We start from the raw sequence: 15757 nt of genomic DNA, 5'->3' as shown, positions 1-15757 counted from the left end.
GCCAGCTTTCTGTGATCCTGGTATTTGCCCTAATATCATACTTTGTTGAAACCCAGCTTTCATGATAAAACAAACAGACCACCTCACCCTCCCCATTCCAGAGCTGTTCAGAGAGACCTTGAGTAAGCACAAACCTATACAGTGATGAAAAAGCCTGAAATTGCTTTGGGGAGAGCTGGGAACTTTGAAGATCACCATTTATGAGGAAAAAAACACCAACCAAACCCAAGAACCAAAACCAAACCTGCTACGGAAACCTCAGTCTTCAACAAGGCGAAATCTGACTTTTTTCCCAGCTCCCACAAAAATCAGAATTTGTGCCATAGAATTTGCTCTTTCGTGGAAACAAGTAGACAGATATGTGTATTTCTTTCCTTCCCTGCCCTGCCAGGATCAATCACCCTCTGCCCTCTGGAGTAGGTGAAATCTGCCCCTTCCTTGGGTCTGGGCAGCTGGAGCCCGGCTAGGCTGAGGACACAAGACAGGGTGCCAAGTTTGGCTGGGGAAGGCAGGCAGCAAGGCAAGGACTGCAGGGGAAAGCCCAGCCTTTAAAATGGTCACTGTCCAAAGTAACCATACACTAATTTAATTTTCATGAGTATTTTTACCTATGATCCAGTGTTGTGGTGCACACATGCTTGTGTTAAGAAAGGGAAATCCTGACCACATTTGAATCTACAGTTGTTTTGTTACTTGTTGGCAAGGATATGAATTCTCTCAAAGAGTATTTCATGACATTAAAATAAATGTTGCCTGCTGCAGTATTGAGAGAGAAGTATCAATGGAACTAAGCTCCATCAAGTCAACAATTACAAAAATTTTGGGTTTTAAGAATTGAAATTTGTGTTCAGATCACATAATTTTGGCTCAAAAAGAATCTGAATGTATTTAGAGTATGTTTTCCCAGTTCTGTTGAAATATTAAAGAACATGTTTTTCATCATGTAAATGATGTGCTAGAGGTTTGGGATAATATTTAGGCAATAAGTAGTGATAGAAAGAGACAGCAATACAAAAGAATATCATCAAGACTTATAAAGCTGTGACTGAAAATACTTCCTAATTTGAGGGATTTTTTTTTGTTTACCTTTTCTTTCAATTTTCTCTGCCATTCCACTAGAAAATAAATTCTCCTGTATTTAAGGTAATTGGAATCACTGACTGTAACATTCAAGGATAATCGCTGTCTGGCACCCCTGGAGACAAAGTACAAATCTTCTGACCTAGAAAGAAATGAAAATAGGAATGATACCAGAATCTCAACTTTCATCCAAAAGTAATGGGACCTGAAATTCCATCTACAGAAAGAATTATTATGTCAAGTGGACGTGGAGCTATGGCCCAAGTTTGTCTGGCCCCATGTATAGACCATCTCTGTGCCCCAAGCACACTCCAGAGGGATTTGTTGAATTGTGGAGACTACACTGGGATAGCCTCAGTGTTCGCAAACTGGTTGTAATGCCACTGCAGTGAGGTTCACCTGGAAAGAGAATATGGCCCAGATTTCTTTGAGCAACCTCTCCTAGAAAGAAAATGTTTCATCTTTATAGCAAATGGCATCCGACAGCTTGAAAAGGTGTTTTTCTTCCCATGCCAAAATTCATAAAATTTTGGACAGAAAAGTACATTTTTATGATGAAGGTAAGAAATTATTTGATAATAAATTATTTGCTAAATTCCAATAATGTGTTGGAGCCTGGCAAGGATTTATCGCTTTGCTGACAGTTCAATTACCCTACACTTGTGGATGCTGGTTTAATTATTTGTTGCTAGTTTAATTAAAAGGCGCTTAAGTCTGTGCCAGTTTAGCCCCTGATGTCAATGAGATCAACCACAGGTCCAAGTTGCCTTAACTCTTAGACTGATTAATAAAAAGCAGACCTTTCAGAAATGCCATCACACACAGCCACACACAGTTAATTTTGAGCTATTAGAGCCAAACTCACCCAGGTTTAGTGAGTGGTATGTGCTTATCCTAGAGTGTGCTAAACTACAAAGACAGCAGTGACCCTTGTGCTATAGGTAAGGAGAAAGAAGGTTGAAATGCGTAAAGCAGATTTTTGTTATTGTAAACTGGACAGAGAAAGTGGTCATAAGAAGCTGAAGTTAAATGAAAAGACTGAAGGCGCAATTTAGAGAAGACCACATGAGACAGAAGTAATTTTCCAGGACATGTGAGATAAATAAAAAGTGACCTTCCTCTAACCTTCCCACCGCTCCTCTCCCCTCTAGCCATGTGTGGAAGAGCCCTGTAGGGCTGGGGACAGCAACCATTGGTCCTTTGTGAGACCACTTATGCAGGCAGAGGCCCTGATTTAACACAGCAAACTCGACTTCCATTACTGCAGTCCCAAAGCCTGTTCTTGAGCCCCCAATGCCTGCATATATGCTGCAAATACTTTTCAGGAGAACAAACTTGACTAGTTCCTCCTAAAAATCCCATTTGAAAATACAAGCCAGTAACATTGAGCTCCTTCGAGCCAAGTCAAACAATAAACATCAGGAGAAGGCTTAATTTAGCCATCCCAAACTTCCATCAGCCCAAGCCTGAACTGAGGAAGCTTCTTTGCCTCATTTAACAGCTCCTTCAGAGCCAAACGTTGGTTTCTGTGGTTTGTGTTGGATTGTGCCTTCTGAAAGTCCAACTCCAGCCATCTCACTGCAACCTTTTTCATCATAGAGAGCAAGCTTTATATCTGCTGGGCCCACCTGATTTATTTGCTATTTCCCTCTAATCCAGCCGCAGCCAGAAAGCTGTACCGATACATACTTTCCAACCTAAGCCACACAGAAGAACAGGAATAGGGAATCAAGTATTTGAGGAGAGGAATGTGAAGTCAGATGTGTAAGCATTCTTTAAATGCTAGCACGGTGATGAGATTCCTGCATAGCTTGTTTGCAGGAGATAGTATTTGAACAAAGTTACCATGCCTTAGCAAAAGAGCAGAGATCCTAGAGAATCATGTTCTAGATTAATTCATCTACTTTCAAGAGTTGCTTACATGATGTATTCCTGAGCAAGTGGCTAAAAAGTAAGCACTGTTCATTGGGATTTCCTGAAAAGATCTGCATTAGCCCAATTTGTAAAAAGAGAAAAATACAATATGACTAGAGACACATCAAAATAGTCAGATCATCTAAACATGAGCGTTACTTGGGTGGGCACTGTCTCTTGTAACCCTCAGCAAGATGTGTAAGGTACCTATTCCATCTATCTCAGTTTACATTTGTATGAAATGGGAATAAGATTGACTAGGTCAGGGGGCTAATAAATCAGGAGACTACCATTATTTTGTCTGCTAATATTTGCCTGGATCTTTGAAGATGGTGTGATTATTAGTAGAACATCTAATCAGGGGTTTCATCATAGATTGTGAGATTTCTTTCAAGATGAAGACATCAAAATGCACACAGGAGAACCAGAGCCTATTAGTGTCTTCCAAAGAATTTCTTCTTTGCCCACAGTAGAATAGTAAATGAGTTTCCTACACTTTAGTTACATAGTATCACCATGCTTTATTTCAGTAAGCATGGCTTTTGAAGATCCTGGATTGAGAAAATACTCCAGGCATAAAAAGAGTTCCACCCAGAGAGTTGGTGCAATGAAATGCGAATGAAAATGGAATACATGTTGTTCAGAAGCAGAATATATGCTCTCCAGATTTCTCTGAACAAAGCTCCCCCTCTTTGGAGAGCATAACGTGCGTCAATAACCCCAGATGCAAGCAATGGCAGACACCTTCACATCATGTGCCAAAAAATATTTGCTTCCTTCCTCAAAGATGGTACCACATAGCTCCATAGCTAACTACTGGGATGTTTTTTTCTTCCTTAATGCCACCACAAATAAATTGTTAATACTAAGCAGTCTCAAAGGCAAACTTAATGCCACAACTTAAATATGATAAAAGATATGGTTTGGCACCAGGCTCCTTTCCATTCGTTCACAAACCTTCTGGTACTCATTCTAAGCCCTCAGTGCAGATATCACTGCATGACAGAAGGGTAATATCTGCATTAGGGATTAGTGACTCAGGTGTGTGATGACTTGGGCAAACTTATTGTAAAATTAGCTCAATATTTTTCTGATTTTTATTTTATTTTATTTTTATTGGCAGTGGTTTCACGTGCCAACATGGACTGCAAGGCTCCCTGCACATACCTTTCTCTTGAAGGAGGAGCATGTGGTATCAACCAAGATGTGCTTGCTTAGGCATCAAAATGAAATGATATGTATGGCAAACTGTTCATGTCTATGGTCCAGCCCCTTCCTTTCTAGCAATAGACATAAAAGCATGAACAATATTGACACTGGAATTGCCAATACTGGGAATGTGAGTTACAGCAAATTGGGATGAATGGGGTAGTTATTGCTTCAGACTCTCATCAGACAGCAGAGGTCATTGCATTTGCTAGAGAAGATGAAACCTTGCAAATGTGATGTGTTAGCACAGCCTACCACACTTTTCTATACATGCATGAATTTTGACTGTGGTAACTATCAAGACCTCCTCGCTGTTCTTCTCTTTTCCTTGGTCTTTTCATGCATGCAGATTTTAGTCCCTCTCTTCCTTTTTACATACATGTGAATAAATGTCTTTGTGTGTCGAAACATGTAATAGTCTGTAGAAAATGAGTGCTTTATCAATGACAACAGAAGAACAGGAGTCTGCTTAGTAATGCCTATGTGTATTCGTTGAAGAAGTTTGAGTTTAAGCAATGAAAACTCTTCTACATAATAGGTTTTACTCACAATAATCAACTAGGATACCTCCAGCTAGGCTTCTCATGAGACTACTTGGTGAATAAATTAGTGAGCAATGAAAATAACATCTTTATAGGACCAAGGTTCCCTTGTTCTTGAAGCTTTTGGTCTTAACACCACATCAGGGCCACCAGCTTCCTCAGACTGCATGGTCCACATTATTCTTTCATTTTCCTGGCTGAACAACAGACCCCACAATTCAGCGCCTGGCATCAATGAACTCACATTTTCTTAATCTGCCTGCCTTGATGCTGGCACAAGCAGCAGCCTTTTCTGTCTTGCCTTCTTTATATTCAACTGGCTCCAGAGGTCCGCCCTCAGAGCCTGCCAGGACACACACGTCTGTCCAGCCTCCACCTCCTTCCCTTTGCAAGATTAAAACAGACCCAGCAGCCTGCACCTCCCTCCCTGCTGGGTCCTGCATGGGCAGGAGGAACCATCTGCAGCCATTGCCTCTCTTTCCTACAGGACTAATGAGAGTGAAGGAGAGTGTGTGACTATATACACTACACATTCACATGAGAGAAACGAAGAAAGCCAGCAGTGAAGATGAAAAACAACTGGTAAGAGAGCAAGTAGGATTTGGAGAAATCTGTAAATAAGAGATTAGAATAGTTAAAGCTGTCTTTGACAGCTGCTGCCTTTGTTATTTGGGTTTATGACAGCATTATATGAAAGAAATAGTAATGGAAAGAGCTTTGTTGACATGTTTTATTATAAGGCAAAAATTAAAAGTTCTCATGTAAAGAAATTGTCTTGTCAAATCTGTTAGTAAATCCTTAACTTTGGGTTTTACACATTTAATGTGCATGGCTCTGAGAAGAAAGTCAATAACAAAATCTGTCAGAAACTACAGATTCATACCAGAGTTTTCTTTCTGTTTACAGGAAAATTACAGCATTCTTTTACTTGTGTAGTTTCCTATGGTCTTTGATCTCAGCAACCATACAGCACCAATCAAGTAAGGAGACAAACTCTATCTGCATTTCATCTTTCTGTAATTTTGACTATGAAGAGAATTATTCTGGCCTTATTCAACTAAAATCCTGTCTAGCTAGTCACCACAGAAGGGAAGAACTGTCAATGTGTGTATGTATGTATGTATGCTTATGAGAAAGAGGGTAAAAGGCAAGAGCTGTGTGTGTTATTTTAAACTCACTATTAGATGTATTTTTAAGGTAAGGATTAAAATCTGGGTATAGGTGGTAGATACAGAACACAAAACTCCTCCTGTCTTTCAGTGCTTCCAGTTGGATAGTACTCTGCTACGTGTGGCAACAAACTGTTTCTACTTTATTTGCTAGGCACAAAATGTATATGGCTGGATGCCAGCCATATGTCTCATCAAATAATATAGAATGAGGCCTTTTCTAAGCCGTAACATGTCAACTTGAATGTTCCCTTTAAGTCTATGTTGTCAGAAGGAAACCCACATTTATGATTGAGACTTTGCAGCACACAAGAGGCTCTCTGTAGGTTAGAAATTAATCTCCAACTTGCACACTTCATTCTTCCCCATCCAGACTCTACTAACATTTTCCAAGATTGGCCTTGCACTGGACTTGCATATAACTCTTAAACTCTTCAAATAAATGTTTACTTTTCCTTCCTTAAATTATGGGTATCTAGTAGGTTTTCATGCCTATTCGAGACTTTTTTTGATAATATTCTGAGAAATTTGGTTTCCTCAGACAAATTTATTCTACTTTCCTGTTCAGATCAACAAAGAAAAAGGTCTGTAAGTTCTTCTTGCTCCCACCCTATATTTAATAAGTAATCATTCTCTGATCAAATGTGGTACAGAGGAAAGCAGGAACACCTGGAAAACCAGGATGGAAAAGATGCCAACAGTTTCTCAACAGCCTCTTTAGTTGGCATGAGGTTTGTTTAAGCTTCCTTGGTCAACTAGGGAGACTGTTGATGTAGGTAACTGGCCTTTTTTTCAAAGTTTGCTTAAACCACCAAAAGTTCCAAACCAAAAAAACTCCTTACACAGCAGGCCTTCTTATGCTACAACTGTTTTTCCATAGCTCTGCAAGAGAGCTATTATAAGACTCTCATTTGAAGGTTTGAAAAAATAAATCAGTCAAGTTATATTTTTAAATTTGGAGTTCTCTAGAAACATATGCTTATATTCTTAGACCTCGGGCTTCACTGAGCACTGAGTAGTTTAAATTCTTATATACATATAATAACTATTATTATTTAGAATTCTATTTAATTCATAATATTCTTACAGTTGCTTCACTTAATGTTTTTAAGGTAATCTGAGGCACTGTGCAGGCACATGGTTAATAAATTCACCCTTTTTTGCAGGACTACCAGTCATTCTGGGTGCCAGTCAGAGAACTGATCTCTGCCCGACAATCAGGATTGGCCAAGATGACTTACCAGGCAAGTAGCATTTCGACTTTCTCAGGGAAAAGCTGCTGTTCAGAAACTTTATGGTTATATTCAGCCCTGTGACTGCATAATTCTCCAAGTAAATTACAATGGAAGTTATATTCTGGACACGTCTATTTTTTTCTTGTAGGCTTTGACTTGATTTCTCAGTTTCAAATTGAAAAAGCTGCTTCCCAAGGAATTATCCAGAGAGTAGTGGGCTCCACTTCTCTACAAGTGGCTTATAAATTGGGACCCAATGTAGACTTCAGGATCCCAACCAGGTAATATCCTTTGTTGTTTGACATTTAAATATATACACATATTTTTCAATATATTATCATTTAGGAGACAGATGTCCTTTCCATCTAGATCATTTCATTTGCAAAGCTTTTGGAAGTGGAATGAGGAGTTCAACTTTTTTGTCGTTGCCACCACCAGACCACACTGATTCTATAAAAGCAATTTCAGGGACTTACACTTTCCTCTACCAATGGTATTGCTCAGGGTTCCTCAAGATTTGTCAATAAAATGAGTTTCACCTCTACGAAGTGAAGCCAAAAGTTGTTGATGACTTGAAAAGAGAGAGCGCACATTTCTCTGAGGGCACACCTCCCAGGCACGCCTACAGGTTGGGCTGAGAAGAGATTCAGAGCAGTCCTGCAGAGAAGGATTTGGGGTTGTTGGTTGAAGATAAAATGAACATGAGCCAGCAGTGTGCGCTCCCAGTACAGAAAGCCAACCGTATCCTGGGCTGCATCAAAAGGAGCGTGACCACCAGGTGGAAGGAGGTGATCCTGCCCCTCTACTCTGCTCTCATGAGACCTCACTTGGAGTATTGTGTGCAGTTCTGGTGTCCTCAACATAAAAAGGACATGGAACTGTTGGAACAAGTCCAGAGGAGGGCCACGAGGATGATCAGGGGACTGGAGCACCTCCCATATGAAGACAGGCTGAGGAAGTTGGGGCTGTTCAGGCTGGAGAAGAGAAGGCTGCATGGAGACCTTATAGCAGCCTTCCAGTATCTGAAGGGGGCCTATAGGGATGCTGGAGAGGGACTCTTCATTAGAGACTGTAGTGATAGGACAAGGGGTAACGGGTTAAAACTTAAACAGGGGAAGTTTAGATTGGACATAAGGAAGAAGTTCTTTCCTGTGAGGGTGGTGAGGCCGTGGAATGGGTTGCCCAAGGAAGTTGTGAATGCTCCATCCCTTGTGGTGTTCAAGGCAGGGTTGGGCTGACCCTTGGGTGACATGGTTTAGTGTGAGGTGTCCCTGCCCATGGCAGGGGGCTTGGAACTAGATGATCTTAAGGTCCTTTCCAGCCCTAACTATTCAATGATTCTATGATTCTATGATAGAATCAAAGAAAAGATAACAGGAGGAGGGTGAGGAATGTTTTCCCAAAACACTGATACAAAGGAATCTATCTGATCTTATAAGGACTGCAGAGACAACGTAGGATAGAAACTAATGGTAGGGGTACTCTTTTTTTTTTTTTGTTTCTTTATTTCTTTCTTTTGCGGTAAATGGTACATGCATGTTCCTGACTGATTTATGGTCACTTAATGATAAAACATGAAAATTATTAAACATGTCACAGGCAAGTTGCAATAGGAGACAGGATTTAAGAATCTACTTGCATTTGTTTTACAGCCCAGGCTTGCTGCCAGTGAAGGAATAGAGACAGTACAGCTGGATAGAGATGTCTTTGCCAGACTGAGGCAAGTCTGGATTCTGGTCCAGCACCTTATGTAATTAAGAATGCCTTAGCAATAAATTGGCAAGGCCTTTAATTGGACTATTGTTCCAGCTAGGAATAATTGGAGTGCAAAATGTTTCTGACATAATCTGGCTAGCACTGACAACTTTTCCTTGATGCAGTCCTCCATAGCTTCTACCTTTGTAGCCATCAAGTTAAGCTACTTTACAGTTTAACTGGTTGGTTACATTAGATTCGTGGCTACTTTCCATCCCCGTGGCAAATCAAGGTTGCTACAGCGTAAGTGTGCCTCCAAACACAGATGGCAAATAGGACCTTAATTTCACTAAAAGTTGGAGATACTCAGCTTTTAAACTCATGCTTCATAGTTTAGGAACAGTCAGAACTTCTGAAGTGGTAATATTTTTGTTTTTAAGACTGTTTAGGTTTATTGCTATAGGTGGCTCTAGTGAGATATATGCTTGATATACGTCAAGCTTATACCAGCAGCTTAAATACACTGTGGTATCTGAGCTGACTACTGCCTCTGGGCTTGTTGGTTGGGTATGGTGCTGTAGTATCATGAATCTACCATATTTTCAAGACACTTGTACTTTCAGTCAACACTGTGCTGTTACACTGCAATGCTACCTCATGGTATAGCTGAAATTTGGCCTTGACTAGAGCTAGTCATCTGCACTCAAGCTAAACGTCTTGTCCTGGGGCATGGATCAAGGCTTGAGTCCTGACAGTGCTCTAGAGCATCAGCGTGCTGCTGCTGTGTCACTGAGTCTGGTCTTGCTGCTCTGCTCCAGAGTTGTTTCGCAGTGTGCCTCTCTCAGTAAGCTGTCTCAGAAAGAGTGAAGTTGGCCGTAATCGACTGAGGCTAACACCACAGGAGAGGAACACCTTAGGCCATTTCCAATCATTTTTTTGAATAACAGAACTTTCCACATTATGTTTATAATGTGTGTGTGTTAGGTGGGGTTTACTGCTATGAATTGGGGATGATGGAATGGCTGACAAGCATTACAGGAATTAGCAAGCTATGCAGAGCACCTCAAGGAAGGCTGAGCATCTTTAATAGCATGGGCATAGCATGGGCTTTCTCAGATCAGGCACTACAGCAGCCGTAAATCGCTGCTGCATTTCCCTTTGGCCACCCCCCGCTATCCTTTATTCACGCTTCGAGTATTTAACGATAATGCAAATATTTCCTGGGGTACCGGCGGGTAGCAGCTCACGGGGAGGTGAGGGAAGGGGAGTGGAGGAAAGGGAGCAGAGAAGGGAGAAGAGGAAAGGACCCGAGGAGAGGGGAGTGAAAGGGAGGGGAAGGAGGAGCCACCCCCCCACCGCTGAGCTGTCCGTGCCCGTGGTGCTGAAATACCGCCCCACCGGGCTGCGCGGGCCACGGGGACCGCGGGAGGCCGAAGGCGCGGGGGCTGCTGTAGCTGACGCAGGGCACTCACACGAAGAGTGTAATGCTCCGGTACCTGCCTCCGGCGCTGAGACCTCCTGCTTCGCCAAGAGACAAGGGAGGCAAAAGTAGAGTGAGTTTGGAAAAACTGTTCCCCAGGTGGGTAGCTGACATAGGCACGAAGGCCCCCATGCCATAGAGACACAGGGGAGGGACCCTCAATAAGGACGTCAGGCAGCAGCAGGCTCTGCGCGCTTGCTCCGCTGCAGAGATCTCTTCTCACACCTTTGTCAATGAGCAGCCATATTAGTACCAGGTAACCCAAACAGCCGTGGACAGTGTCTTCTCTTGCCTTATGAAATAGGGAGGGGTCTTCTTAAGAAAGCCCATTCCCTGGCATAAGCCTTTCTAGGCTTTTGAAGAAGAGATAAGGTGTGCACATGCATCGGAATGGCAAGCAAGCCAACTGAAATATTAGCACAGAGGGCTTGCCTGACTGTCACTGTTCAGTCAGTACTTACCACAGATAGCAAAATAATTTTTTAAACTAGCATATGATCATTGTACTAAGGCAGACAAGCCCCTGTTGAGATGGTTATGGCACTGGAAGGAGAGCTTAGATGGTCACTGCTCAGTGTATTTGTTCAGTATTTGCTGTAGCAATAGCTTATGCCTTGAAAAGCTCATGTAGCTTCCTTAAAGCACTACTAAATTGTAGCTTGGTCTTTTTGCTGCTTAGCATACTTGCCAAGGTCCAGCAGAATGACTGCGTATAACTCTTGACTTTAGCTTCTCCCCATCATGTAAATAAATTCCCATTGGCTACCCCTTCTATTGTAAGGGATATACTATAGGCTATCCCTATAGGCTAGGGATTCTATAGGCTATCCCTTCAGCGTAAAATCTACTGAAGAACCAATATAGTGTTCTTCATGTAATAAGAAACTGCCATGACTCATACCCATTGCCTCTGACACAGTGAACCTGTCATTTTTTAATTTAATATATGTACCTGTTGTAGATGTCCAAGAGTTAGTAAATACAAAATTATTACCATTAATTTGGATAATAATGGTGTTGATTTTTAATTGCAAGGTTAGCACAAAGGAGTATATTCATGATATGTTTTCACATGGCGGAAAAGAGCTATCTATCTTCAGGTACTGGATGAAATCTTAATCCTTTGGCTTCACAAATGCAGCTGTCACATCACAAAGCCCCTATGTCCACATGGGTAAATTAATGCCAGGGAACATTCCAAGGCATTCACACTTGATGATCTATACTGTTAAAATATTAGAAAAGACCTTGGCATGCTTTGAGTCCAGACTAGTTAGCACTCTTTAAAGAATTCCTGGGCACAGCCTGGCAGCTAACATAGGCCATGGACAATTCCCAATATGCGGCTTGTATCCAGTCATATTTTGGAAGTAAGATGTTTAAACCTTTTCATGCCAGCTGAACTTAGTATCAGAGAAAAGTCCTGGGCATACTGATGGATCCATAGGCTACCTATGGATCCAAAAATGATGTCCCTTTGCATCATCCTCATCTCTGCCAAAAGTAAACAACAACATAAAAATTGAAGACACCTTTTGAACAGTGTTTATATTTGGGGCAGTGGTGTACTGCAGACCACTTTAACACATGACATGACAAGCCCAATGTGGTAAGAAATTATAAAATGAAGGTAGGAAGTTTATAAAGCTTTATCAGTAAGCTTGGAACATCCAGAGAATTTCATAGGCTGAATTCCTGTTTTTTCCTTTGGGAATAATGCTCTTCTGTGAAGTAATGTTCCCCAAATGCATACGCCTGAAGGTCTGGCTTTCTAATTCCAGCCACCAAAGTTCTTGAGGTGCTTTTCCTTTTGCATTATGACTAAGATATCTTACATAGATATTGATGATGACAAATGGTAGTGGGAAAGACCAAATGCAGCTAAGAAGCTAATTAGGTCATAAGAAATAATTAGCTCAGAACTATATGTTTCTGAAGAATAGAGATCAAAGGAGGGCAGTGAGTCCTAACAAATAACTTCTGTTTAATGACTTAGGACAGTTGCTTTTAAAAATGCTTAGCTAGGTTTGAGTGCTGTTTTTTATATGGTGGCTGCCAGATAGTGCCTGCCAGGTCAGCTAGGACTCTAGGAGGCTTCAGGAGGTGCAGACACAAGTGTCTCCAGCTTGAGCAAAGGAACCTGGGGCTATGATAGTGCATTATCATGTGGTTGGCCAGAAAAGTTTCGGCACCAAGCTCTAGTAGGTTGTACTAACATTTCTAAAATCTTTATTTAGCAAGGATGATGTCCATTATCTCAATAGACAATAATGCTCACCTAGTAAATTAACTTTTAAAGAAACAGGCTTAACAAAATCAGCACTTACTTTAGTAGCAGTATTCAGGTCAGTATATAGCTAACCTTTTAATGTACTCTGCTGCTTTTGATGAATCCTGAAATCAGTGGGATTACTCAGAGCTTGCACCACCTAGTCAGGTGACTTGTCTTGGTTATATTGGTGCTTTTGTAGAATCATGGAATCATAGAATAGTTAGGGTTGGAAAGGACCTTAAGATCACCAAGTTCCAACCCTCCTGCCATGGGCAGGAACACCTCACACTAAACCATGTCACCCAAGGTAGGTAGGACTTAGCTTTGAAATATCAAAGAAATCTTCCTGGTAAGCATTCAGGCTACAGGATTGATAAGAGTCTTAGGTGTCTCTTAGGCTTTTATGAAAAAGATTAAAAGAAAATAAGTAAGTAAGGAAAAATGCTCTGATGGCTTATATGCCTGTCAGTTTTAAGGGGTTAGGAAATCAGTCAGGACTGAATTTGGTCTTTCTGATTGACATATTTTGTCATATTAATTCTTCTTTTGCTCACTTGCCTGATTCTAAATTTAAAATTGTTTGATTTCCTTCTATAAAATAGTGGAATTGGAAACATATATGTTAAAAATAATGTACTGAAGTAAGTTAAGTGCTTACATAGATAGCAGCTTTTGCAGTGAGATGAAGGAATAACTTCTCTACAATTATTTATTTAAATATCATGGTAAATCTGCTGTGGTTTCCAAGTATTTAGCATTTTAAGCTGCTAACTTCAATAGAATTTTATTTATGTAAGGATTACAGGCTCTGTGAAAAACTGTGCACTAAAATACACTGAAACCACTAAAGCCAATGGAATGGCTTTTCATTACTGTTGGAATAACTGAGGTGAGAATCTGTTTCTGCATTACTTGAAGAATTAGAGGTATAAATCTTACACAGTAACAGCTCCCTGCAGAGTACCTTTCTGGCAATAGGTCATGCTGTGCTTCATTATGTTGAGTCACATTGCTGATACCAAGTCTTTAGTGTAAAGTCAGCAGCTCTTCTGATTGGTTATTGAAAGCTTTTTAAAAAGTGAATATTTAAACATGGTGTTGCAGTGAGTTTGTATCTTTACTGTTTTCTTATAATTACATTTATCATTTAGTTTTCTCTTACTAGTGTTGAAAGTTCTTATACAATTTCTGCCCTTTGTATGCCACTTGAAAAAGTTGACATATTTATTTTCTACTTTAATTTCTGAAAAAGAAGGAGGACCATTATGGTGGCTTGTAAAGGACAAACACTATAGTTAAATATGGTGCAAAATTTCATCAGTATTGCCATGACAGGAAAGCTTGGTGCAGAGAAAGCATGAAAACCTCTCCTCAGAGGATCTGGGATTAGTATTGTTTCCTTTAGCTGCACAGCTCAGCGTAACCGATTCCCTGGAGTCACTGAACTTAAGAAAGTGGAGTATCACAGAGAGGCTAGTTAAAAAATTACCTAACAATATCACCTACAGTATGGTAGTAGGAAAACCAGCTCTTGTTCAAGAGCAAATGGCGAGTAACTGAAGAGGTTAGTGACTCAGATGAGCTAATATTTTAGCAATAGAAGAGATTGAAATACTTATTTAAGGAATATTATAGAGCAAGAAGGACACAGAGAGCCATAAAAGACATGCTGAACTGGATCAGCAGCTTAGTAACAGCGAATGTGCGCCTGGACAGGGGAAGAGAGTATCTTACTGGAGCAGGAAAGAGTATATAATCATGTTGTGTAAGCTAGAAGCCTGATGCAAGGAAGTATAGTGGATAACAGTAAACACTGGAAAGCATTCAGAACAGGAGGAAATGTCCATACATTAACATTTGCATTTGAGGTGGCCAGACACAAACTGAAACAAACAACGAGAGAACACATTAGATAAAAATAAAAAAGCGCCAGCTGCGACAGATGACTGCATCTGCAGTCAGTAGAGACACAAGTCATAGAAAATAACAGACAGTTTAAAGATACTGGCAAGGAACCCCTTCTTCCACTTTGCGTATCCCCACACTTTGTGAGATAACCTTCCAGCTAAACCTTCCCCTTCCTCATACACCAGCTTTCAGGCGTATGTAATGGCTCTTGAAGAAAAAGTAATAAAAACAACGGTTCAGGTAGTATGTAATACTGCCCGAATTCGGGTACAAAAAATGAAGCTGCCAGGCTTGTTCTGGTCCTTACTGAAATCTTACTGAGGCTTTGCCGTCGCCTGCTGGAATACGATTGCATTACAGCTTTGGACACACACCAAACTGCAAACTGGAGATTTTATCTGGAAGTACCCTCTTACTAAATTAGTAATCATCAAGCATACGGAATCAGAACTAATTTATGCAAATTTTTTTTTTCTTTTTCCTTTTTTTGTGGTTTGCCTTTTTTTTCTTTTCCCCTTAGCCTAGAGCCTGAGGTTCACTAATGTTGGCTAAATTGCTGCTGAGATAGGCTTGGTCTGCCATTCAAAAATAATCTTTGTTCAAAATGCCTACTTGCCTGAGAAGTTATTTTAATGAATGCTGATGGCAAAATAGCTCTGCATGTCTCCATACGTAATGAATTTATTCAAATACAAGTTATTAAATGTTAATAAATGGTAACAAATTTATTGATGTCAGCTGGATTATGACATTAAAATTTTACAATCCATAGCATATAAGAAGGCATATTTCTTAAATATTCTACTGCATTCACTGACACATTTGGAATAAAAAATTGCATCACTGCTTTGAACGGCGACATAGCCAGTTGAACTTGTGTTTCTAAATCTCACATGTAATAGGAGTTGCAAAAGAATGAAACATTTTATGTGACAAACCTATTCCCTGCTACTTGTAGTCTTGTGGTTGAATGTCACAGGACATATATTTAGTGTGGGTTCTTACTATGCATGCATTTGCCATGAAAGTTTTGTTGAATGATTTCTGATGAAGCAATAGCTAATACATTAACAAAATGGTTATCGTCAGGTTGAACAAGAAAATACATTTGCAAAAGGCATTCTTATGCCTTCAAAAAGAAATGAGATCTGTACTAAGTGGTCAATTAAAAAGTCAGACTATGTTGATTGATTTGGTAAGTATAACAGTAGGAAACAGCATAATTGCCAGATACGCTTTCTAAATCTGAAGTA

At 40.3% G+C, this 15757-nt stretch overlaps 1 protein-coding gene across 1 annotated transcript in view; it reads left to right on the top strand.

Annotated features, from left to right (window-relative positions):
• The first annotated feature begins 5219 nt into the window (after window positions 1-5219).
• Window positions 5220-15757, top strand: part of COL9A1 (collagen type IX alpha 1 chain) — a 67169-nt gene continuing 56631 nt past the window's right edge. Inside the window, exons 1-4 of the mRNA XM_062608145.1 lie at window positions 5220-5327; window positions 5652-5725; window positions 7081-7158; window positions 7298-7430. Coding sequence (XP_062464129.1) covers window positions 5314-5327; window positions 5652-5725; window positions 7081-7158; window positions 7298-7430 — 299 coding nt within the window. The 5' untranslated portion in view covers window positions 5220-5313. The remainder of the gene's footprint in view (window positions 5328-5651; window positions 5726-7080; window positions 7159-7297; window positions 7431-15757) is intronic.

The sequence above is a fragment of the Pezoporus occidentalis genome, unplaced genomic scaffold, assembly GCF_034315485.1.
Source record: "Pezoporus occidentalis ecotype Australia unplaced genomic scaffold, CSIRO_AGI_Poc_V1 ctg13, whole genome shotgun sequence".
Taxonomy (NCBI): domain Eukaryota; kingdom Metazoa; phylum Chordata; class Aves; order Psittaciformes; family Psittacidae; genus Pezoporus; species Pezoporus occidentalis.
Note: the sequence above shows the minus strand (reverse complement) of the source record. Positions and strands in the feature narration are given on the sequence as shown.